The sequence below is a fragment of the Squalius cephalus genome (genome assembly GCF_949319135.1).
Source record: "Squalius cephalus genome assembly, chromosome: 4".
Taxonomy (NCBI): domain Eukaryota; kingdom Metazoa; phylum Chordata; class Actinopteri; order Cypriniformes; family Leuciscidae; genus Squalius; species Squalius cephalus.
In genome coordinates, this window is record NC_137125.1 from 46,968,205 (window position 1) to 46,995,005 (window position 26,801).

The 26,801-nt window shown below is 42.7% G+C and overlaps 2 protein-coding genes across 2 annotated transcripts; both read left to right on the top strand.

Annotated features, from left to right (window-relative positions):
- Window positions 1–514: 514 nt before the first annotated feature.
- LOC307157722 (scavenger receptor cysteine-rich domain-containing protein DMBT1-like) lies at window positions 515–13,567 on the top strand (the record flags this gene model as incomplete). The annotated part of the gene is made up of 16 exons (XM_079869647.1): window positions 515–535; window positions 1,058–1,105; window positions 1,318–1,459; window positions 4,109–4,423; window positions 4,652–4,954; window positions 5,093–5,206; window positions 5,879–6,178; window positions 6,342–6,656; window positions 6,993–7,292; window positions 10,941–11,189; window positions 11,349–11,663; window positions 11,761–12,072; window positions 12,184–12,546; window positions 12,582–12,899; window positions 13,165–13,461; window positions 13,524–13,567. 16 exons carry the CDS (start codon window positions 515–517, stop codon window positions 13,565–13,567), a joined length of 3,756 nt encoding a protein of 1,251 aa, XP_079725773.1.
- Window positions 13,568–14,002: 435 nt separating this feature from the next.
- LOC307157723 (uncharacterized protein) lies at window positions 14,003–16,642 on the top strand (the record flags this gene model as incomplete). Its single annotated transcript, XM_079869648.1, has 10 exons — window positions 14,003–14,043; window positions 14,168–14,466; window positions 14,556–14,756; window positions 14,855–14,950; window positions 15,160–15,219; window positions 15,407–15,472; window positions 15,575–15,643; window positions 15,802–15,852; window positions 15,958–16,020; window positions 16,209–16,642. The coding sequence occupies 10 exons, from the start codon at window positions 14,003–14,005 to the stop codon at window positions 16,256–16,258; spliced, it is 996 nt and encodes a 331-aa protein (XP_079725774.1). The 3' UTR covers window positions 16,259–16,642.
- Between the last annotated feature and the right edge of the window lie 10,159 nt (window positions 16,643–26,801).

Genomic DNA, 26,801 nt, shown 5'->3' on the forward strand with positions numbered 1-26,801 from the left:
ACGTTGAATCGACGTCTTCCTGCTATCTGGGTAGTGATCACTACATTTTGTTACATGTTCAAAGTAAACACGGTCTCTGTCTCTATCTTTGACAATAATAGTGTTAGCTTTCTATCCCAAATGTAGTTTAGCCTGCTAGCCTACACAGCACAGGACTATACAACGACTAAAACTATCACACAACATATTCACAGTCGTGATAACCGAGTTGGTTGGCAATGCTACGCCACACATTGTCTTTCAAATCGTTGTCCTTGTAGTATGTGATTGGCTGAAGCCTTTTCTGTCGCCGCAAAAGTAAAAAAAAAATCGACATCGAAGCGAAAAAAATAAAAGTCGTTTTTTCGCCGCAGCACATTCGCGTTCGGTGTGGAAGCGCTTATTACACAAACAGCTGATCAAAAAATAAAACCAACGCGCGAATTATTCGTGTGTCAAAATCGCGTCCAGTGTGAAAGGGCCTTAACTCTGTGGTTGAATGCTAATGTGATAAATCCGTCAAAAATCCGTCCTGATGAAGAAGCAGCCCGCCTCTGTCAGGTGTGTGTGTGTGTGTGTGTGTGTGTGTGTGTGCATCCTTACTGAAGTGTCTCGATATAGATCCATACCCCACCCCCTATCAAATATACAACGCTAGCCTGTCACTTTTGTAGAAATATGATTTTGCAAAACAAGGTGCTGTAGCAGAAATGTAGTTCACTGGCTCTCTCTGCTGGTCACAAGGTGAACAACATGCTTATCTTCACTGATAATTATGGTTTTTGTGGGCCACCTGAAAGAAACCACTTTTGGTTAAATTATGTAAATTTCACAATAGTTACTAGAATGTTTTTGATACATATATATATGAAAGCTTTCACAAAATTAGCTTTAAAGAGAAGTAGTTTAAGGGTCTTTTCTGCCTTTTGTTAGTTTAATAAAGGCTTACTTGTGCACTGTGCTCTTGGTAAACATTTACATTTTTAATGGCTTTTTTGTTACTTGTTAATGTCATACTAACATTTCTAATAGACAGTGTTCAGAGTTAGTTATCAGTGTTTTTATCTCTTCTCTGCAGGTGTTGGGCTTTGATGCTGTAAATAAACTGGAGAGTTTCCTGTCTCCTGTAAGCTGTGTGTGTGTGTGTGTTTCTGCATCCCCTCTTGATGGTTGGGGAGGAGGAGTTCATCAGCACTGACTGTTAGATATATATGGAGAAGATCATTAAAGCCTGGTCTGATTTGTCACTGAAGTTGTTTGATGATTTCCTCTGTTCTGTCTAATAAGGTAACAGCGAGTGTGATTGGAGGGTTTTGAACCTCTTTCTCTCTCATTAAGGGGGCTGAGAGAGGACGCCTGTACTTCTGTATCATCAGTGCGGAGAAGCTTGTACTGGATGTTGAATTAATCAAGCAGAGAGAGATGGAGAGATGCCTGACACTCATTTTACTGTCTTCAGTTATAATACTCATCACAGCTGGTAAGTAGACGTGAAATGAAATAGTTTTTATTTTTATTTTTATGAAGGACTATTTTATTTAAGAACTTAAATCAAGATGTTAGCGAATCAAGATGCAAGGAGTGCTTGGCAATTATTCATCATTGAATAAGATGATGGGGCGTGACTTGAGAGATGTAAATAATGATATTATTATAGGGACTGAAGGTTTTAAATGGGTAAATTATTTGAATCTGTTTTATGGAAGATATGATGCAGCTGACAATTGGAATAGGATTAAAGAAATCATTGATAGGATTCAAGTGGGGCTGCCCATTTGGTTGACAGGTGACCAGATCAGAAGGTCCCTTAAATTCATTAGACCCTATAAAGCACCGGGTCCAGATGGCCTTAAGGGCAGAGTTTTAAAGATATGTTCAAAATGAACTAACTAACCCCTTAACAAAATTATTTCAGTTTTTATTAGAGTTACAGATTGTACCAAATACATGGAAGTTATCATTTATACGACCCCTTCCTAAAAAAGTGAGAGCGAAAAATCTAGAGGACTTTCGTCCTGTGGCTCTTACATCAATACTTGTTAAATGCATGGAAAGAGTAGTTAGTTATCACCTGAAACCATACATATCAGAGCAACTAGATGTACTGTAATTTGCATACAAATCGCAAAGAGGGACAGAGGATGCAACGATCACTATGGTTGATACAATTGCTAGCCATTTACAACAAGTGAAGGCTTATGTGCGTGTTCTTTTTATTGATTATACCTCTGCCTTTAATACTATGCAGATACATTTACTCTTGGAACGTCTCCTTGTTCTTGGTGTAAATGGAGGAATGGAACATTGGATAAAGAATTTTTTAACAAATAGACCACAGTGAGTTTGTGTTTGGGGGTTTAAATCAGATATGTTTTGCCACCTCTGTTGTTTTCTGTTTATACAAGTGGTATACGAGTGCAGCATGAGAATGATAAATTATACAAATATGCAGATGATATGGCACTTGTGGCACTTATGGAAAGACTGTGTTAATTTTGAGTACGAGGAGCAGGTTTTGAAACTAGAAAAATGGTGTGAAGCAAGTTCTTCATTGATAAATGTAAGTAAAACAAAAGAGTTGATTTTAAATTATTCAGATCCTGTAACAGAAATAATGTTATGTGATCAAACAGTTGAAATTGTGAAGACTTTTAAGTATTTGGGAACCATGATTGACTGTAAATTGAAATTTTCTGATAATGTGAAAATTATTTGTAAGAAAGCAAATCAAAGGCTATTCTTGCTAAGGAAATTGAGAGAATTTTCTGTAAGTCAGGTTGTTCTGCAAAGAGTTTATAAGTTTAATTGAGAGTGTTTTAGGGTATAATATAACTGTGTGGTTTGGACGAGTTACATCTGTGAATAAAGTAAAATTAGACAGAATTACAAGACTAGCAGGAAAAATTATAGGATCTAAGCAAAAATCAGTCGCACAGTTATATCAAATTGCAGTTCAGAGAAAAGCTTTGACTATAGCAAGAGACACAACACACCCTTTGAATCATGTTTTTGAATTATTGCCATCACGTCGTCGCTACGGAACACCAAAAGCGACCAAAGCAATATATAAACAAACTTTTATACCAAATGCAATAAGTCTTTTGAATAAGAGGAAGGAAATGTGAATATGTTAATCTTGATGTATATTGTGTATTGTTAATTGTTTTGTGATTGTATGGCGAGACTAAAGACCAATTTTCAGCTAAGGCTGAACAATAAAGTACTACTAACTAACTAACTACTACTAACGCATTAAAATTAAACTATACTGTAATGTGTTTTTTTTTTTTTTTTTTTGATGTCTGTGTTTAATCGCATTGTCACAATATATTGAATGTGCTCCTGTGTTTAACAGGCAGTTTATCTCTCTCTATATATATATAATTTATGAGCTATAAATAAGTTTTACATGAGTGTCTTTAATGCTGTATTATGTTATATCAAGAAGTTGTGATCATGATGACAAACAAAAAAAAAACAAAAAAAAAAAACCTTATAAGGCCTTTTATAGGTTTACATTGTTGGTTGTTCGTGTCTTAAACAATGCCAAGACCTCAGCTACAGATTAACTATATAGAGGGAAAAATATATATAAAAATAATACATCAGGTTAAAAATACACTCAATCAACATAATTTGTGGCATAATATTTTACCTAAATAATACATTTCTACTAGTCCCCCTTTAAAAAAATAGGTTTTCTGTAAACTTTAAAATACTCAGTCTCAATAAAATAGAAACAAGACATAAACAAATTTGTGTTAACATGATTATAGTGTGGAAAAAAATGGTTACTAACCTTTTCTGTGCAAAGTTATTTCCAGTTTTAAACTTTGTTTCCACGACAACAAAATGGTATAAACCCAGTCATTGTTTTTAACTATTTACAGCTGAAACAATAATGCATTTTAGGATAATTGAAACCCTAAATTTTTCAGCATAATTATTTTTTTGTTAATCAACACACCTATGATGTTGATTGAGCTAAACTTGTATTGAACTCTGAATATTCATTTTAAATACTCCGACGTATGTGTCCCATTTTCCCAGTTGACCCACTTTGTAATGCTGTAAATTGAACTCTCATCCCTTCATCTTTCATCTCTCATTGTTACTGCTTAATATTTAGACAGTGTGAATGTGAGACTGGTTGGTGGTCACAGTCGCTGTGCTGGTAGAGTGGAGGTTCTTCATAGAGGTCAGTGGGGAACAGTGTGTGATGATCACTGGGATTTGGCTGATGCTGCAGTGGTGTGTAGAGAGCTGGACTGTGGAGAACCTGTAGATGCTCTGAGTGATGCTCATCTTGGACCAGGATCAGGACTAATCTGGTTGAGTGGTGTCATATGTACTGGATCAGAGTCTACTCTGAAGAACTGTGGGTCATTCGGATGGGGTAAAAGCAACTGTGATCACACTAATGATGCTGGAGTCATTTGCTCAGGTAAAGTATTTTACATATTAAAATTCATATGCGCTTCCAGATTGTCTTCTAATTTTTAAAGAAGTTTAAAATGTTGACTTAAATAATAAATACATTTTATATTTATATTTGTTGTGGTTTTCTTTTGTGTTTTTACTTTATTCATTATAAGAAATGGCTTTGATGTACAAATCATTATCTTGAAGCCCCAAATAAGCCATGCTTTTGTTGATCTGTGCTGTTATTCAGAAGTCCGGCTGGTTGGAGGTTCTCGCTGCTCTGGGAGGTTGGAGATACTTGATGATCAGTCGTGGGTTTCAGTGTGTGACGCTGCCTTTGACCAGCAGGATGCAGAGGTTGTGTGTAGAGAGCTGGACTGTGGGGCTCCTGTACAGGTGCTGGGAGAAGATGCTTTTGGCAAAGGAGACGCTCAGATGTGGACACAAGAGATTCAGTGCAGAGGAAATGAGTCTCAGATTCACCTCTGTCCAACATCACCGTTAGATGACAACAACTGTTCACATGAGCACAACATTGGTTTGCTGTGTACTGGTAACAGTTCAAAATAAAACAAAGCACATTTCATTTCATTTTATTATAACAATTTAAATGTACAATAGCCTTTTCTCTTACATTCACAGACATAATAAATGTGAGACTGGTTAATGGTAGCAGTCGCTGTTCTGGTAGAGTGGAGGTTCTTCATAGAGGTCAGTGGGGAACCGTGTGTGGTGCTGGCTGGGATTTGGCTGATGCTGCAGTGGTGTGTAGAGAGCTGGACTGTGGAGAACCTGTACATGCTCTGTATGATGTTCATTTTGGACTGGGATCAAAACCATTTTGGATGAAAAATGCAATGTGTACTGGATCAGAGTCTGCACTTAAGAAATGTGGATTCATACAACCAACTGATCTTGATTTGTGTCTTGGTAAGAGCGCCCAAGTCATTTGTTCAGGTAAGCTAAAGCTAAAAATCCTGTCTTAATGTACAAAACAATTGCACCAAAAGCAGTCATAATTTCATTTTTTGTGACCATTTTCCTTCTTCTTTTTGACAGCACAAACTGTTAAGGTCAGACTGTAATAATGAGAGAACTTGTTAAAAATAAAATTTAGAAGCTTGTTTCTAACTCTACATTCTAATGTAATTCCCTGATAGGATTCATTCATAGACATTGTTGACATGAAAATGTTGAAATGTGGGCAGTCATGTAATGCATTTAGATTTTTACAGTAACAATAACTATACTCTGTTTTTTATATGAGCTGTTTTTGAAGGTTACTTTCAAGTCCTTTTGGACTGGGAAAAAGTTTTGCTGACATGTATATGTTATCACAGTAAATATCTTTTATTTCAAAAGATAAAGGAAAACATGATTTCTCGTTGATTGATATATTAATTATGTGACTTACCCAGCCATTATTGAAGTTCTCTAACTTTAAATTTAGTTTTTTACTGTGTTGTTCTTTCAGAAGTCCGGCTGGTTGGAGGTTCTCGCTGCTCTGGGAGGTTAGAGATACTTGATGATCAGTCGTGGGTTTCAGTGTGTGACGCTGCCTTTGACCAGCAGGATGCAGAGGTTGTGTGTAGAGAGCTGGACTGTGGGGCTCCTGTACAGGTGCTGGGAGAAGATGCTTTTGGCAAAGGAGACGCTCAGATGTGGACACAAGAGATTCAGTGCAGAGGAAATGAGTCTCAGATTCACTTCTGTCCAACATCACCATCACATGAAAACAACTGTTCATATAAAAATGATGTTGGACTGGTGTGTGCAGGTTTGAGCCTTTTTTAAATAAACTGAAATCAAATTTAATGGTCCCAAAATCTACACTAAATATTAGTAAATTTTATCATAGTTTTTTCTCTTATTGTGATACTTTTTTCCTCATTCTTTCCTTTTGTCCATATGTCTTTACTCCATCTTTATTTATTTTATAGACAATCTGAGAGTAAGGCTGGTTGGTGGTCACAGTCGCTGTGCTGGTAGAGTGGAGGTTCTTCATAGAGGTCAGTGGGGAACAGTGTGTGGTGAGACATGGGATATGACTGATGCTGCAGTGGTGTGTAGAGAGCTGGACTGTGGAGAACCTGTAGATGCTCTTGGTGATGCTCAGCTTGGACCAGGATCAGGACCAATCTGGACAAATCGCACTTTATGTTCAGGATCAGAATCTACACTGAAGAACTGTGGAACAGTAAATTGGGGTTTTTATGAATGTGATCATACTAAAGATGCAGGAGTAATCTGCTCAGGTAAACTGCTCCAAACCCTGCACTGTTTTTACATCACTGATAATTCAACTGCCTTAAAGGGAAAGTTCAACCAAAAATGAAAAATCAATCATTTACATTGTGTCTTTTCAAATCTCTATGACTTTGTTCTGTAGAGCATACATATTCTGTAAAATTCCCCTTTTATGTTCCATAAAAATGAAAGTCAGATGATATGGATTGAAATGAGAAATTGAGTAATTTGACTATTTTACTCCTTTCACATTAATAAGTGCTTTATGGTAGAACAATAATGACAAGAATTACACACCTTTAGATAAACAAAATTGAAACGTTTCTTATCTCTTGCTACTTCAGGTGTCAGGCTTATTGGAAACTCCAGTTGCTCTGGGAGGTTAGAGATACTTCACAATCAGTCGTGGGTTTCAGTGTGTGACGCTGCCTTTGACCAGCAGGATGCAGAGGTTGTGTGTAGAGAGCTGGACTGTGGGGCTCCTGTACAGGTGCTGGGAGAAGATGCTTTTGGCAAAGGAGACGCTCAGATGTGGACACAAGAGATTCAGTGCAGAGGAAATGAGTCTCAGATTCACCTCTGTCCAACATCCTTATTCAAAAACAGCTGTTCACATTATAATTATCAGGGGCTGATCTGTGCTGGTGAGTTAAAAGAATATAGTAATATCATATACCTTTTATTAATAGGGTGCATCTCAGTCAGCTTCATATTTCACAGTCAGAACACTGACCAAGGAGCCAGCCATTTTAAGGTCTCACTACATTCCCCTTAATGGAAATTCTGTTAAGTGCAAAACAAATCGCACAAACCAACACAATATCATCATGACATGGGATGGAAGATTTGAAAAGACAAATCGCTATTTAATTATATGTCAGTATAAACATCAGTAGATAGGTAGTGAACAGTGTAGTTAATATTTATAATTAAAATTTGGCTAAAATGTTTCAGATATATATAACCAGGGTGCGATTTGCCGGGGGGGATGCGTGGGATTTCCCCCTTTCTGGTCAATGTATCCCTGCCTCTGCTTAATTATTTTTATCCCCGGTGGGGATAAATTTATCCCCCCCTCAAAGTGATCAGTGCTACTAGTGGCGAGACGGATCACAAAACTTATCATGGATCCGTGGTTTGATTAAAGTCAATTTTATTTTAAAATGCTACTTTGGCTGGCTCTGATAGCTGCCGCAGCCTCTCTGTTGCTCAATGTCCCGCCCACGGCGCTATCTGATTGGTTACACCTCACGAGTAATAGCCTATCAACACTTGCGAGATGGTTGCAGGTCCGTTGGGCAGTGGAGCTGTGTGTCGAAAGGAAGGCATATTCACAGTAATATGCTGAATAATATTAAGCATATTACTGAAGCGGGAATAAACATCACAGTCTGATTATCTGTTTCTATGATGACAAGCAGAGTTAGTGTCCCAGTCACACCACTGAGAATGGCCGAAGTTATACATATGCCTACGGTGTTTCACTCCATTGAGGCTAAGCGAAAAAAAAAAAAAAAAAAAAAAAAAGCTAAAGCAAAGGTTTTTGATTACTCACACACTCTTTAGCGTCTGGCGCGAGTGATTTCAATGTTAAGTCAATGTAAAGACGCGTTTACGCGCGTCTAGTGGTCCTGCGGCGCGAATGAGGCGTTTAGCGCGGCGCGGGCGCCGTGTCCAGTTCGCGCGAATGAGGCGAACTGACTAACACAGATAATGCATGGATGTCTTTTCTATCATTTTACTGTAGCTCAGCATCGCTTTGTAAAGTTAACGTTATTACTTTAACAGCAACCGTAAAACAGTTTCTACTGTGATGTGTGATGGTTTAACTTTGCAATCAATCGTGGTTCATTCTTACATGTTTTTTTCGTTGTGCATGATCACAGTTCATATGTGTGGGGAAAGATAAGCTATTATAGTAAAAATATTGCGTTAGGCTACTTCATGCAGGGCCGGATTAACCATTAGGGCAACTGGTCACTTGCCCAGGGGCACATGACATCAAGGGGCCCTGACAGGGGCGGAGCTCAGTCAGATCCAGGTAAATAAAAATGTTTTTGATAATACAATTTTCGTTTAACAACATTAACGTTAAACAATTAAACGTCAAAAACAATTAAAACTCTCTCGTAATAATATTAATAAGAACATGCTAATTCGTCTCTTCAGTTACGTCACGCCAGCGCCCAGCTAGTAATTTTCTTTTTTGCGCAAATCGGATTTTAACTAGCAGCGCCCTTTTTATGTTATTACAAAAATGGCTTAACCGCTATCTATGATGCATTTAATAAAGAAAAACGTCTTGACAAAGATGACTGGACGCCGTAACAACTTAACACTTTTGTTGTTTGAAAAGAAAACTAACAGATAGGCTAAGTTTATGACGATGTGAAAATATTCAATTCAAAACCCAGACGGACATTTGTTCTATAGAGTCTGTAATCTAACAAAGATATCAATAGCAATATTAGTTTTAACATTAGGCTATGTGACCATTGTAGCCTATATCGACATGAAATATTCATTCAAAATCATTCGTGCATTAATGCTGCATAATTGTGAGAATGCTTTGACGCCTTTCTACAGCGCACGATGCTTAAGGGAATGTTTGCCAATTCCACCAACTGCGGTAAACGTAGTCTATAATTTGTATTATTTAAAATTACTTTTAACATTTAAAAACAGACGTTTTCAGATTCCAAAGCTTTCAGAAGGTTCCTAATGGCAATACTGCTTTCCTGGTAGCCTTGAGTAAATTAACTTGTCTAAGAAAATGATTCATAAAACGAATAAATATCAGTCGAGCCTATGTTTACTTTAGTCACTGACACAGACGAAAATGAAAAGACTCAGTCAAAGTTCGGCTTAAGGAGGGGAAGAAATAGGCCAGGATAAGAAGACTGAGAGAATAAGAAATATGAAGATGAGGAGCAGGTATTGACAAATAATCTAATGACAAGGTTTTAAAGCTATTTCTTATAATTTTTTGGCCTTCAAAAGTCTTAAATTGCACATATGTAGGTCAGAGAAATCAAAATTTTCTCGGGGGAGCATGCCCCCGAACCCCCCTACCTGGGGGGGGCCTTGAGTCTTGTTGCCCAGGGTAGAGGGCTGCATTGGGATTGAGTGGACCCAACGCAAATCTCGCGGGAGCGGGCGGTTTGAACTTTGCTGCGGGCGGGAATGGGCGGCTAAAAAAAACACTGCGGGATCGGGAGGTAGCCTAGCGACATGATGGAGATGTCAATAATGGCACTTTTCCACTACACAGTACCAGCTCGCTGTGTAAAAGTTGTAATCTGCTTCCAGGTACTTTTTTTTCGTACCACCTCCGGCGAGGTTCTAAACGAACTGAGGCGATACTAAAATGTGACGTGAAAACACGGCAGACTGCTGATCAGAGAGAATCATCACTATTCACTGTGTCATCATTGCACGTGCCAGACGGAGTATCCTGAATAAAAACAGCAAAAACAAAAACAAAACCATCCAAAAACAGCATACACTCGATTTCCTCCATTGTCCTGTGTGTATGTGTCCAGAATACATGCCGGCCAGGGAAACGAAACAAACAACCCCATGAATCTCTTCACTAATAGCAATACAAATACATGTTTTTTCCTGCGGGACGAGAGAAGACACAAAATCAATGCATCTCTATTATTGTGCGGGAATAAATTCTCAGAGTTTTGCGGGTGCGGGGCGGGCGGGAGTGGACATACATATTGCGGGAGCGGGCGGGAGTGTAACACATACGTTGCGGGAGCGGGCGGTAATGGTCAGAAATTCTGCGGGCGCGGGCGGGAGCGGGATGAAGAAAACAGTCCCGCGCAGGGCTCTAGCCCAGGGCACAGGAAATTTTTAATCCGGCCCTGACTTCATGAGTTAATAAGAAAAAAGATTTTACAATTCCTGCAAATGCAGTGATGAAGTTCATGTTCTCATGATTTATTTCTATGAATACAATTTTTTCAAAACATCCCCCCCTCTGTTTTTTTCACAAATCGCACCCTGTATATAACAACAATCAAAGTATATTTCATAACATACTTTAAACAGCATAAAAAATGTCAGAAAGATGTTATGTGTGTTGTTAAAAAATACCAGTGGTGATGTTTTATGACACAAGCACCTAGTCATATCACCGGGAATTGAAAAATTAGTGTCCAAATGTGTAGTGAGCCAGTGTGCTTTACCAGTGCCGAATTTATGTACACTATATACTGATACGCGAACTAGTGTGCTTACGGAGATGCAATCTCAGTCTCTATCTGTATTTTTCTGTCACTTAGACAAAAAGAATGTGAGGCTGGTTGGTGGTCACAGTCGCTGTGCTGGTAGAGTGGAGGTTCTTCATAGAGGTCAGTGGGGAACAGTGTGTGATGCTGGTTGGGATATGGCTGATGCTGCAGTGGTGTGTAGAGAGCTGGACTGTGGAGAACCTGTAGATGCTCTGAGTGATTCTCATTTTGGACCAGGATCAGGACCAATCTGGATGAATCTTGTCATGTGTACTGGATCAGAGTCAACACTGAAGAACTGTGGGTCATCAGGATGGACTGTACATGCCTGTACTCACAGATATGATGCCGGTGTCATCTGTTCGGGTGAATAATTTAACTGTTTGTATGTTTATTGTATTTAACTATCAAGCATTTGTTTTTGTCTACTGTGCACTGTCATTCCTGTAATATTAACAGGTCATCAAGCTTCCAGACTCGTTAATGGATCTCACCTGTGCTCTGGGAGGTTAGAGATACTTGATGATCAGTCGTGGGTTTCAGTGTGTGATGCTGCCTTTGACCAGCAGGATGCAGAGGTTGTGTGTAGAGAGCTGGACTGTGGGGCTCCTGTACAGGTGCTGGGAGAAGATGCTTTTGGCAAAGGAGACGCTCAGATGTGGACACAAGAGATTCAGTGCAGAGGAAATGAATCTCAGATTTCATTTTGCTCAATTTCATTATCACACAAACAAAGCTGTACCAGTGACTATAATGTTGGTCTGATCTGTTCTGGTAAATTATAAATATTCAGTGTCTTTGTATTTAAAACAGTATATGTTCTCTGTTAGCTGCATTATACTTTATTTTAACCTCTATGTTCTTTATTCAGGTTACACAGATGCTAAACTGATGAACGGTTCAGACTCCTGTTCTGGAAGAGTGGAGCTTCGGTTCCTCAATGAGTGGGGCTCAGTGTGTGATGCATGGGATATGAGAGCTGCCAGTGTCCTCTGTAGACAGCTGAATTGTGGGATTGCTGTGTCTGTTGTGGGATCAGACTGGTTTGGAGAGGGAAGTGGTGAAATCTGGGCTGATGTGTTTGATTGTGACGGGAATGAAACAAAACTCTCAGAATGTTCCGTCTCTTCATGGAGTCGAGCTGAATGTTCTCATAGACGAGATGTTGGAGTCGTCTGCTCTGGTAAACTTGTTTGACACACTACTGAAAAACTCTCTATATAATATATAAACACTATTTTATATTGTTGAAACACATGTCTTACTTTAGTAAAACATGAGATCTTCTCCTCAGGTTCCTCTCTGGCTGTTCATGACGGTCTGGTGCAGTTGTCTGGAGAGAGACAGTGTGAGGGCGAGCTGGAAGTTTCCATCCATCAGGTCTGGAGGAGAGTTCTGCTGGACTCCTGGAGTCTCACTGAATCCTCTGTGGTCTGCAGACAGCTGGGCTGTGGCTCTGTGCTGAACTTCTCCGGCTCCTCTTCATCCAGTCCTGAACACAGTCATGAGTGTGTGACGGGCTTCCAGTGCTCTGGGAGTGAAGCTCATCTGGGGAACTGCAGCTCTCCACAAACTCTCAACTGCAGCTCCACACAACAGCTGTCAATCACCTGCCTTGGTGAGAACAACAACATCTGGGCAGATTCTTCAGTTGTTAGTGATCAATAATGTGTTTTTCTCTCTTAATATCAGGTCGCGGGTCCATCAGGCTGGTGGGTTCTGGGGGAGACTGTGCAGGGAGGCTGGAGGTTTTTCACAGCGGCTCATGGGGGACAGTGTGTGATGACTCCTGGGATATTAAAGATGCCCATGTGGTGTGCAGACAGCTGCAGTGTGGAGTGGCCCTCAGTAACCAGCAGGTACCAGCCTGGTTTGGTCCTGGTTCTGGACCCATATGGCTGGATGAGGTGGAGTGTGAGGGGAATGAGACGTCCCTGTGGAACTGCTCTTCTCCAGGCTGGGGGAAACATGACTGTCAACACAAGGAGGATGTAGGAGTCGTGTGCTCAGGTAAACAGTACACTAGTGTGAATGTTAATCAAAGATATATTTATTTGTTATGACAAAATATCCTATGTAATTATTCAACTCTAGGGTGATGAGGACCGGAGGGGTCCTTTATCACCCTGAAGGAGTTTGTTTTGCAATAATGACAGTCTGACTGTACAGTTTGCAGTTACTTACCAAAGAAATAAATACGTGGACATGAAATATTGATTAGGCTAAATTACAACCTAAATTCCAATTGTTTTAATACGCATCCTTTTCCATCTAGAGTTTAAAGAGATCAGGTTAACTGAGGGCTGTGAAGGGAATGTGAAGGTTTTCTACAATGGATCCTGGGGAAATGTGTGCTGGAACCAGATGAACAGAGACACAGCGAGTCTGATCTGTCAAGAGCTGAACTGTGGAAGATCTGGCAGTGAACCCAGTTCTTCAGAGGGACTGAAGTCTCATAATTGGGTTGATTATTTTAAATGTCGACGTCATGATTCAAAACTGTGGCAGTGTCCATCTTCACCCTGGGGACAGAATGACTGTCATAATGAAGTGGCCAAAATCACCTGCTCAGGTAAGATAATGTTTAACTGATTAAGATAGTTTGAACTGGTTGTGTTTTGTTTAAATATGCAGATTACCTAGTTCTGGTGATCACATTATCTACATGGCACATCTGATTGGTTGCTGTTGCATCAGCATCCAATGAGTTGCAGCTTAACATTCAAACAAATACCGGTGTATTGCTGTTAGCATTATGCAGCATGCTCTCAGAAATCCTCCACCTTCCCAACTGTATAGATCTGCTACAGGGTTAAATCATATTATGTTACGTGTGCAACAGCAGCAGCATGTCTGTGAATGTATTGGCAGTAGCAAGTCTCAGTACTTGTTCTGCAGCAGCAGCATAGAAAATCTATACCACCAAAACCAAATACATTAACATCGCCATATCCATTACCATGCCAATCTCTATTACCATACCAATCTCCAGAGAGTTGTCATGACAGATTTATTTTTTGTCCTTTAATGATTTTTCTCTTCATTGGTGGATGAACTTTTAATGTTTTAATCTCAGATGAGCAGACTTGTGAGTCTCCTCAGAGTCATCTGACATGTTCTACCTCACCATCTCCTCACCAGAGACAGTGTTCAAGTAAGATTATTATGAGTTTATTTTCACAAATGTATAAAATGTGTTGTAAATGTGTTATTATAAATGTTGTGCTGAAGTTGGTCAGTGATGTTGTTGTGTGTGATTTAGAGCATGTTCCTCTCAGACTGAGTGGAGGTTTGGGCCGGTGCTCTGGGAGGCTGGAGGTGTATCATAACGCTGTGTGGGGTTCAGTCTGTGCTGATCTGTGGGACATCAGCGATGCTCAGGTGGTCTGTAGGCAGCTGGGTTGTGGAGCAGCACTGAGGGCTGATGGGAATTCAGTCTTTGGTGCTGGTGAAGGTGTTGTGTGGCTGAACAGAGTCGAGTGCAGAGGGAATGAGATTCACCTGTGGGACTGTCCTCTCTCCCTGAAGAACCACACTGACTGCTCCCACAAAGAGCATGCTCGACTCACCTGTGCAGGTCACTGCAAAACATAATCATTTTCACATAATTTTAGTGCTTATAATATGTATTTGCTTTTTCCAATGTGTTTTTGTCTGTTTTGCCAGATTTGTCAGTGTCCACTACTCCTGCCACAACAACATCAGCTTCTCCTCCAGGTTCTCAGACAGTGCGCTCAACATCAGTCACTCCTCCACAAACTCCTCCTGTGTCTCTCTCTGTGCTTGTGGTTGTACTGGGAGTTTTGCTCTTACTGCTCTTAGTGCCACTGCTTATACTGATTCAGCAGAACAGAGTGATGAGGAGAGGTAGGAGAGATCCAGAGACTGTCATATTGTGTGTTATTCAGTGTGTGATCAGTCATGTGTTGTGAACTGACAGCAGGTTTGTCTGTCTACACTCACAGCTCTCTCTAAGAGGAGACACAGGACGACGACTGAGGCCGTTTATGAGGAGATTCATCACAGACCCACTAATAGACAGAGTTTCTTCACTCAGAGGGGTGAGTAAATGTCATAGAGTCTGATTTGTGGAGATCATAATCACTTTATTCATAGCGGAGAGTAGAATAAATCACATAGATCCAGTTGTGGGACTTTTGTGTGTTATCTGAAATGATACAGGGTTAGTGTTGTGATTCAAAGGAATTGGGGATTTTTGTTGATTTACACCTGTGAACGTGTGTCTGATGAATCTACTTCTCCATAATAGGAAGTGTCCTTTCAGAAGAACAGCATTCTGGGTATGAAGATGCTGATGAGCTTCTTTCAGGTTAGAGGACTCAACTATAAATCAATATATCTGCTACATACAGAAATTAATGGATGTTGAATTAATTAAAAACTTTCTCTTAGCTGGTTATCTTAACTGAGTTTAAATTATATAAACCATCCAGCACGTAATAATTCAGATAAGGATTTATTGAATCTCTCTTTTTTTTCATCAATGCTTTTTAAAGCGAATTCTGCAGGAGGAGCCGCACCTGACTACTATAATGACATCACCACTGAAGGGTCAAATAAAGGTCAGTGACTTGAACTGATTTCACTAAATTAAATGAACTATTGGACCTCTGAATAGTTAAAGCAGTTTTTGTTTATTTCCACCTTGCTTTTAATTCATTTAGAAGAGCAGCAAATCACACCTGAGAATTATGATGATATAATCACTGTTGGACTAAGATCTCGTGATACAGGTTTATTTCTTATTATCATTTCTACAGGTTTTAACAATATAGATTTATATGCATTTTATTTATACATATGCACTGTTTCAAAATCCCAAATTGTGCACATTTAATGGATGCATTTAATTTTTCATTATTTTGTCTATTTGTCTCTTTTGATTTGCCAGAAAACTATGATGATGTCATCATTGTACGACAATTCTTCAAGGATAAAGCAGGTGTGGGATTCAAATTACAATTTTTTTTGTTTATTTGTTTGTCTTATTGTCAAATTATAGTGGCATTTATACTCATGTAATTAATAATAGAAACATTTATATTAGAGGGTGTTCAGGAGGAGTATGATGATGTGAAGAATATCAGGGAATGTATGAGTGACATGTTTGGTACGTTACTGACACCTTTTTACCTTACACTGAACGTTTACGTTTAGTTTTTTATAATCACTTTCAAATATACATTTCTGCGATCATGATAGTTCATTTAACTTGACTGCCAATTTTGATGTGTTCATTTATAATACTTTTTAAAGCATATATTGATAAATTAATTTGCTCTTGTTTTCTACTAACAGACTATGATGATGTGGGGGAGGAGACAGGAAAACAGGGAGGGACTTTATAACTGAAACCACACCCACTGCCTCAAATCCTTTCAAAGCTTTTAAGTTTTCTGCAGTTTAAGTGTCTTAGATACAAGTTTCCACTGCTGTCCACCAATCTTTTATGTAACATTTTGGATGCTTTAACTTCCACTGCTCCAGTCTTTAATATTTCACAGCATCTTCAACCTATAAAAAATATCATATTTCTTTTGAATGTAGACCCACTGATGGTGGAAATATATATTTAGCTAAAGAACGTTGGAATGTACTTTGGGAAATAAGTTTACAAACAGCAGCTGTGATCAAGGATCTTTCCCTCAAAAGATTGTAATGACTCTTTGAACTGAGCAGAAGAGCATGTTGTTCACTTTATGTCCTGCAGAGGGTGTTTTGACAGTCAGACATACACAGCATGTACATTTGTACTTGTACATTTGTTTTATGTACTTGTTTTATATTTGAATCCAATTTTAATGTTTTTTTTATTTTTTATTAATTGTAATGTTTTCTAGCATTAGCAATTAAAATCAGACTGACTATGTGCATGGATATTATGTCATTATTATTATATTGTGAAATTGGGGAATTTTGCAAACTTTTTATGTACACAAAATGCAAAATTCAATAAAGTTCTATGAAATATTGTAAACTGTTATTCTGTAGCAGTACTTTGATATGTCTCTCTGTCTTAGTGTTTGTGGTCAGCAGTTAGTTATCAGTGCTTGTATCTCTTCTCTGCAGGTGGCAGACTCTGAGGCGCTGTATGTACACTGAAGTGTTTCCCACATTCACTCATGACGGCTGGGTGAGTTTATCATGTGTGTGTGTCTCCTCAGTAAATTGTCTCTTTAATGTGGAGGAGTCCCGTTCATCAGCAGTGGGGTTAAGCTATATTGCCAAAAGTATTGGGGCACCCCTCCAAATCATTGAATTCAGGTGTTCCAATCACTTCCATGGCCACAGTTGTATAAAATCAAGCACCTAGGCATCCAGACTGCTTCTACAAACATTTGTGAAAGAATGGGTCGCTCTCAGGAGCTCAGTGAATTCAAGCATGGTACTGTGGTAGATTTCCACCTGTGCAATAAGTCCATTTGTGCAATTTCATCACTACTAAATATTCCACAGTCATCTGTTAGTGGTATTATAACAAAGTAGAAGCAAATGGGAACAACAGCAACTCAGCCACGAAGTGGTCGGCCAAGTAAAATCAGAGCGGGGTCAGCGCATGCTGAGACGCACAGTGTGCAGTAGTCACTATCTTTCTGCAGAGTCAATAGCTACAGACCTTGAAACCGAGACGGGTGTGTCAACTGCCACAAAGAGGCCCCAAAGATGTTTCAAACAGTAGCAGCACCACTGCTCTGAATGTACCGGCAGATGGAGGCGTAAAAATTAAGTGACAAAGTCAAAAGTTCTGTGTTTATTCCAATAAGTGAAAAAAATAAATAAAGGTTTTCCAATAGAGTGCAAGTGGTATTTACAGTGAAAATCCAAAAAAGACCAAACAAAAATAAAACAAACTGTTCAAAGTTATTCGCAAACAAACTTTTGGCTATGCCAATAAATTAACCCAAAACAGAGCAACACCTACAAACCAACTCACACTAACAACACTGAGACGCCCTCTTAAAAAGGCTAAGCCCCTCCTACTTGGACTAAACCATTTAGTGATTAAAGGTAATAAAGAAATTTAAGAAAGACAAAAAAAAAAAAAAAAAAGATTTAACAGTAACAAAGAGATAAACTGTTAGAATAATACAAAAATATATTAACATTGGAAACAAAACAAACTCAAGTAATTATTAATGTTTAACAATGTTTAACGAAGGATCAGACACAAATCTCCCCCACACTGTGCCTTCTATTGGCGGGAAAGAGATCTTCAAAAATGGTGGCAGTTACTGTGACCGGGTTTTGTCTGCTGGTATGGGAAAATGTTCCAGTACGTAAGTATGACAATTTATATTATGCAAGTGGTTAATTGAAAACAACAAACATTTAACATGGTTACCGGTCTTGTTTGATTTCTTAACACAATACATAAATCAACATAGTGAAATGAATGACTCAGTAAATGTTAAACTAAAGAAAAAGGGCATGGTGAGGACAGGAACAACACTAAATACACAATCAGTCACACACACATATCTGTGTTAACTGGTGTTAAAATTTTAGCAAAACAGATAATGAGTTATGTTAGTATGAAAACTATGTATGCATGTATCTTCCCAGTCCATGGTCATAATAAGAGTCCTTTTACAAAATAAGAGTCTCTAGTCACAGAGCCTCACTGTGACATTTCCCCCTCCCTCTCCAGACACCGCCTGTGGTGTCCTCGAGAGAAAGTCTGCAGAGTAATTTTGTGACCCTGACTTGTGCAGCACCTCAAAATCAAACGGTTGCATGGCAAACCATGCGAGCATTTGTGTCTTTCATGCGGCCTAACCAGGCCAATGCTCAGTGGTCAGTTTCCAACCGGAATTTTCGTCCAAGCAAATAATACCTTAAAGAGTCCAGGGCCCACTTAGCAGCAAGGCACTCCTTTTCAACAGTGGAATAGTTTACCTCTCTGGGCAGGAGTTTCCTACTGATGTATAAAACTGGCTTGAGTTGACCTTGTTCCTCTTGAAGGAGTAGGCTACAGCACCAATGCCATGTTGTGAGGCATCAGTCTGTACTGTGAACAGTTTCCCAAAATCAGGACTCAGAATCCTGACATAGTGCATCCTTTAAGTCTTTAATGTCCCTGACAACCTCTGTAGTCCCATTTAGCCACCTTTGTTGCTCTTTCTTTAATGCAGACTATGATGATGTGGGGGAGGAGTCAAACGATGACAGAGAAGCTGTTTGACTCGATGGCCACACCCACTGTCACTGTTCATATCAGCTTCTGGAATTTAATTATATTTTTAAATTTAACAAAATACCTGAAATATTTGGCAACATTTTGAAATGATACTTTAACTTTTAGAGTTCCCTTTGATCATTTCTAGTAAGCATTGTTTATTGCCATGATTGCCACAGTTCAGGGTTATGAATCGGGGTCAGGGTTAAATCTTTTGACATTTAAACATGTATTTCCTCTTCCAGTGAAAATGATAGTTACAATAAAAAAATATTTTTTCTGGACATTTTTGAATAAACAGTACTGTGCAGGCATGTTAATATCCCCCCCCCCCCCTCCCCAAAAAAAGGTTTTAAGTCAGTTATTTATATATTTTGCTGTAGTGTGTCAGTAGGAAATATCAGTTTACATTTCCAAACATTCTTTTTGCCATTAATTGTAATAATCCAGTAAGATTTCTGTATGCACAAGGAATCTGACAACAGCCAGGATGATCTGATCTCACCATCATCGAGTCCGTCTGTGATTACATGAAGAGACAGAAAAAAACTGAGACAGACTAAATCCAGAAGAACTGCAGGAACGTCTCCAAGATGCTTGAAGAAACCTTCCTGCAAAGCTACAGTACTGTGAAAAGTACTGGCACACTAATCACAGACAGACTCTGTGACAAGAATGAACAGACTCTTTTATATCTGATTCATTATCTTCATTATTCTGTTGTTTGTCTTTCTTGTGAGTTTTTTTTTTTTTTTATATGGTTGACTTAATTTCATCTCTATTGTGATTTTCTTGCAAGTATTTTTTTTTTTTTGTGAAAATATAAAATGCTGAATGTTTTTTGTAAGGGTTAGGGGATAGAATGTAAAGTTCTCTTACGAGAGGTTCTCTCGTACTGCGTAAGAACTTACGCTTGGGGGAAAGTCTCTTTCCGTGAGATATTGAAGCCAAAAATTATCCTTTAATTTTTATATAATGCAAAACGCGTTGCAGCAGCATACAGACATAGGCGAGGCACCTTTGGCGAGCAAGCCAAAATGTGACACTGTCAAGGAACCCAAACTACACTGGTGAAAGAAATGGAGAAAAAAAAAGTATTGGGAGAAACCAGGCTCAGTCGGGGGAAGAACGAACATGGTGTAGTTATGATTCCAGACTGCACCACAATCAACCTGTGGATTGATCATTCAGGATATTAAGTTCCTTCTGCTTGAAGTTCGAGTACATCTCACTTACACACACACACTCACACACACTTTGAGTTTGAGAACTCTCCATGTACAATGATTTTTATATTGTACAAACGTACTCGGTTACTAACGTAACCTCGGTTCTCTCTAGAGAGGGAACGAGTACTGCGTAAGAACTTACGCTTGGGGGAAAGTCTCTTTCCGTGAGATATTGAAGCCAAAAATTATCCTTTAATTTTTATATAATGCAAAACGCGTTGCAGCAGCATACAGACATAGGCGAGGCACCTTTGCGCGCCTATTGGCTGCTCTGCGGCAACTGCAGCAGCCTATCGAGAGAGGCCCTGTTGACGCCTGGCCAATGGGGGTGCTTCGCGCCCATTTGCATAGCGTCCCGCCGAAATAGGTGTGGCCTAGGGCTATAAATATAGCGTCGAGAGGCTGGTTCACTGATTTTCATCTCTTCAAGCGGAGCTCACGCATCGCTGAATCCTGAGAGAAGCCGCGCCGTCTGAAGAAGCCTTTCAGTGGGACGAGTCTGCATCGAAGCCGCTGGCCGAGCCGCCTTCTGCCGACATTCCTGCTGCGCTATCCGGTGCACTATATCCTTTTACTGCAGTGTGTTTTCGCCCCGCGAATCACACACCTTTTCTCTCTAAAAGAGCTGAGCGTCTTTTTAAAGATGTCTCGCACTCTCTGTGGCTCGTGCAGAGCCCCTCTCAGCGACGGGGACCGCCATGTTATCTGCGTTTCCTGCCTGGGAGAAGATCATGCAGCTCTCGCGCTCGCCGACGGCGGATGCCCTCATTGCGAGCTGATGTCAATGGCGACTCTGCGGACTCGCTTGGCACGCTTTCACGAGTCTGCACCTCTGCCCGCTGCGCTGCCGTGCCGTAAGAAGCGCCGCGCTCAGCGAGGCCCTGAACCTCCTCCCACCGAGGCAAGCTCGCCGGTTCGCCCGCCAGCTTCACCGCCCGCTTCACTCGAGTTTATCACCCCCGGACAACGACCGCTGTCTGCCGCTGTGTCCGTCGCGGATGAATCTGACGATGTGGAAATAGCGGACGAGGACAGCTGCTCTATCCTAGCGTCAGGCAGTGAGGATTATCCGAGCTCTGTTGATCTCGCACCCCCTGCTCGCGAAACGTCTGGGAAACGGGCCAGCATTGAGTCAGAGCTGACGCGTCTGCTCTCTCAGGCCGTTGAGAGCCTCGGCCTCGAGTGGTCGACGCCCGTAGAGCTAGCACACAACCGACTGGATGGCTGCTTTCTAAAAGGGGACCGTGTTGCTACACCGTCTAGACCCGCGCCTTTTCTTCCTGAGCTTCACGAAGAACTCGCGAAATCCTGGTCTGCACCCTTTTCAGCCCGGGTGAAAACTTCTGTTTCTGCTGCATTCTCCGTTGTCGATGATGCTAAAAACAGAGGATACCAGTCCCTCCCGGTTGTAGAGGAAGCTGTTGCGGATCATCTTTGCCTGCCCTCCGCTGGACGGCGCGCTAAGACTGCACTTCCCTCTAAAGCCTGCCGCACCACCTCAGCACTGCACGGCCGCGCTTACACCGCCGCTGGACAGGCTGCAGCTGCGTTGCATACAATGGCCACGCTACAGGTTTTCCAAGCCAACCTTCTCTGCAAACTTGACGAGGAAGGACTGGAAGCTGTAAGCATCACGGATTTAAGAAGCGCCACAGACCTCGCTCTTCGCGCTACAAAATCCGCTGCACAGGCCGTGGGGCGAATTTTGGCCTCTCTCACCGTTGCTGAGAGACATTTGTGGCTAACACTGTCTGAGATGCCGGACTCGGAGCGCGCTGCGTTCCTCGACGCTCCCGTCTCATCTGCTGGGCTCTTCGGATCTTCCGTCAAGGATTTTGCGGACAGATTTGCTGAGGTACAGAAGACATCGCAGGCCATGAAACATTTCCTGCCTAAGCGCGCTAGCTCCACGACAGGTCGCTCTAAACAGCCGTCTGCTCGAAGCTCACAGCCGCAGCCACCGCCCGCCGCCGCCTCACAGAGGAAGCAGGCCCGAGGCTCGAGACCGCGCTCTCGCTCTGTTGCCCGCCGCCCTCAACGTGGTCCCCGGCCAAAGATTAACATCAAGCCCGAGGCCTCGAAGTCGTCCTAGCCCTTCTAGGAAAACGACGGTGTTCAAGTCCCGCTGCGGCCAGACTTCCACCAAAACTACCAGCTCGCTCAATTCCAGAAAATGTGACTGTTCCAGCTTATTTAGCAGTAAACAAGTCGGTAACACTGCCCGCTTGCCTGCTTACAAACGCCGTTGTCACGGCGACCCAGATATATCCCTCAAAGAGTGTAAATTCTGGTATTCCGGCCACGGCCGATGGTGTTACGAGTGTAGAAAAAATGCCCACTATAACGTGCTCATCCCTACACACAAACACAGCTCTTCACACAGAGCTCGCACTCATAAAATCGACTCAGGTCGATTGCGCGTTAAAAGTAGTGAATGTGCCCACAGCCCAGTGCCCACATACACTGCACACTGCATGTCTCACGGTTTCTGTAAAAACGAAACCAAAACACACACGGTCACAGACCCAGGTTGTGTTCAGTGCTTCCCATGCGCCCGCTGTAGCGCGCCCACATGCACTCACAGACATGTCAAACCCCGAGAGGTCTCGCCCACTCGCCTCCTCTCAGCTACCCGCTGTAACAGAGTTGAGCGCGGGCAGGCTGCCCGCTGTCATCAGCGCGCCCCGCCTCGTCTGCCGCAAACACGGCATCTATGTTTCAGTCACGGCCAGAGCACAGACTTCATTCAACCCCTAGCTATTCATGCGACTGCATGGGCACAGCTTCCCGGGGTGTCAGAATGGGTGCTGAACATTATAAAAAGAGGCTATTCGCTACAGTTTGCTCGACGCCCTCGCCGCTGCGAGGCGCGAGTCGAAACTACGGTGAAAACGGAAGTAGCTCATTTACTTCAAGCCGAAATAGCGAAACTACTGAGCAAAGGGGCCATAGAACCCTTATCTCTAGCTCAGAGCGAAGGGGGCCTGTACAGCAGATATTTCCTGGTGCCAAAGAAAGATGGAGGTCTCAGACCCATCTTAGATCTAAGACGGCTGAACAAAGCGCTTTCAAAGCGCCCGTTCAGAATGATCACGACCAGACAAATCCTCTCGCAAGTTCGCCAGGGGGACTGGTTTGCGTCGATAGATCTGAAAGACGCGTATTTCCAAATACAAATAGTGTCTCGTCACAGGCGATTTTTGAGATTCGCCTTCGAGGGCCAGGCATATCAGTATACAGTCCTACCGTTCGGCCTGTCTTTAGCACCCCGTACGTTCACGAAGTGCATGGACGCGGCCCTCGCTCCCCTGAAAATTCGGGGAATGCGAGTTTTGAACTACTTGGACGATTGGCTAGTTCTGGCTCAGTCTCGTACAGAGCTCATAGAACACACGACCATTTTGCTCGAGCACCTCGAGAAATTAGGTCTCACAGTCAATTGGGCGAAGAGCTCTCTGTCTCCCAGTCAGGAAATATCCTTTCTGGGCACAGATCTGAACTCGCTGACAATGACAGCTCAGTTATCGCCACGACGCACACTGGCCGTTCAGCGTATGACGGAAAGCTTCCACCGCGGCGCTATGGTCCTGCTCAAGCAGTTTCAAAGGATGCTGGGTCTCATGGCCGCAGCATCACCAGTACTTCAGCTGGGGCTCCTTCGGATGCGCCCACTTCAGTTCTGGCTGCAAGCGCGTGTGCCGCGCCGAGCGTGGACTTCCGGTCTTTTTCGCCTCAAGGTCGATCAGAAATGCATTTCAGCTCTGAAACCTTGGACGGCGACCGACTGGTACCGGTCAGGAGTAAGCCTGGGGACTTCCTCGAGTGTGAAGGTGGTGTCCACGGACGCCTCCACCTCGGGATGGGGAGCGCTGCTCGAGGGCAGACCGTTCTTTGGCCTATGGTCAGAACGAGAAAAGCTCCTACACATCAACTGCTTGGAAATGATGGCAGTCGACAACGCGCTCAGGCGCTTCTATCCCCAGATAGCAGGACACCACGTTCTAGTCCGTTCGGACAACATGGCGGTGGTGGCCTTTATAAATCACCAGGGAGGCCTCAGATCCCGAATCCTTCACAGGCTGACGGAACACCTCCTGGTTTGGGCCCAGCACAATTTGCGCTCACTGAGAGCAGTCCATGTGCCCGGCCACTTGAATTTAGGACCAGACAGACTGTCCAGGAACAACGTTCCGGCAGGAGAATGGTCCCTACACCCACAGACAGTCCAATTGCTGTGGAAGTTCGGCAAAGCGGAAATAGACCTGTTTGCGTCTCAAGAAAACGCTCACTGCCCGATATATTTCTCCAAGAGCAGGAACGCGCTGGCCCACGTGTGGCCCCGCTGCCCGCTCTATGCCTTTCCCCCTATTACGCTCATACCTCAGGTAATAGAGCGGATCAGGGAAAGTGGATGCTCGGTGCTACTAGTAGCTCCGTTCTGGAAAAACCAGGTCTGGTTCCCAGTTCTGATGCAACTAGTGAGCTCTGCCCCATGGCCGATACCTCTGAGGAGAGACCTCCTCACCCAGGCCAAGGGCTCGATTTGGCATCCTCGCCCGGAGCTTTGGGCCCTACATGTATGGGCCATCAATGGGTACCCGCTCACCTCCCTTCGGGAGTACTAAGCACGATCACGCAGGCTAGAGCTCCCTCTACGAGACGGCTCTATTCCTCAAAGTGGTCTGTGTTTTCTAGCTGGTGCACAGCCCGTGGCGTGTCACCCCAGGACTGTGGGGTGACGAACGTTCTTTCCTTCCTACAAGAGCTTCTGGAAAAGGGCAGAGCCCCTTCCACGCTCAAGGTCTATGTGGCGGCTATAGCAGCGTTTGTTAAACCAACGCTAAGCCAGTCACTCGGGAAGAACGATCTGGTCATTCGCTTCCTAAGAGGAGCGAAGAGGTTAAACCCTCCCAGACCCCCTTCAGTTCCCATATGGGACCTTTCCACGGTCTTGGAGGCCATGAAAGGTGCCCCATTTGAGCCAATCCAATCTGTGGATATCAAACACTTGTCCTTCAAGACAGCGTTTCTTTTGGCTCTCGCTTCAGTTAAGCTTGTGGGGGATTTACAAGCGCTTTCAGTCAGCGCGACATGTATGGAGTTTGGGCCAAATGACTCAATTGTCAGGCTCAAACCGAGACACGGGTATGTTCCTAAATCCCTCAACACACCGTTCAGGTCCCAGGTCATTCCCTGTCGGCCTTACCCGGTCCCTGAGGAGGAGGAGGACGCCGCTTTGCTCTGCCCTGTCAGGGCATTAAGAGCTTATGTGTCTCGCTCGTCTGCCTTCAGACAGACAGAGCAGCTATTCGTTTCGTTCTACGGACGCTCTAAGGGGCTAGCTGTAACGAAACAAACCCTGTCCAGATGGATAGTGGATGCCATAGCGCTGGCATACATCTCTAAGGGCCTACAGTGCCCATTAGGTGTCAGAGCGCACTCCACAAGAGGCATGGCCTCTTCGTGGGCTTGGTCAGTGGGATTTCTCTACATGATATCTGTATGGCGGCAGGCTGGGCCTCCCCGTCTACATTTATCAGGTTTTATAACCTAGAAGTTCCCGCTTTGCAAGCTAAGCTGTTGTCGGTCTAATAAGCCAGTACTATCTGCCCCGAGGTCGGCTCAGATGCTGGAAACTGTTCGAGCAATGCTCACGGATCGATCATACAGCCCTGAGGGCAACTGTAAGACCCATATTTTCATCAGATCAGGCCAATAACTTTGCCCTGACTGCGTGGAACACTATTATTATAATGCTCCCTGGTGGGATGCTACCTATTCAGGAATGATGCTTTAGCCTCTCTTCCTGGACTCTCTGTGAGTCCCTGATGATCATGTACCATGTGGGCCCCGGGCACATGCCCTTGGGACTTTGGTATTGGATCTCAAGCATGCACAGCGTTTTACATTGTGTTCCCCAAGCGTAAGTTCTTACGCAGTACAAGAGAACCTCTCATAAGAGAACGTACTCGGTTACTAACGTAACCTCGGTTCTCTCTAGAGAGGGAACGAGTACTGCGTATCCTTGCCGTGCCTGCGGTTCGCTCTGGTTCGCTCCGGCGATGAAAACCAGTGAACCAGCCTCTCGACGCTATATTTATAGCCCTAGGCCACGCCTATTTCGGCGGGACGCTATGCAAATGGGCGCGAAGCACCCCCATTGGCCAGGCGTCAACAGGGCCTCTCTCGATAGGCTGCTGCAGTTGCCGCAGAGCAGCCAATAGGCGCGCAAAGGTGCCTCGCCTATGTCTGTATGCTACTGCAACGCGTTTTGCATTATATAAAAATTAAAGGATAATTTTTGGCTTCAATATCTCACGGAAAGAGACTTTCCCCCAAGCGTAAGTTCTTACGCAGTACTCGTTCCCTCTCTAGAGAGAACCGAGGTTACGTTAGTAACCGAGTACGTTTATAAAAATCATTGTCCATGGAGAGTTCTCAAACTCAAAGTGTGTGTGAGTGTGTGTGTGTAAGTGAGATGTACTC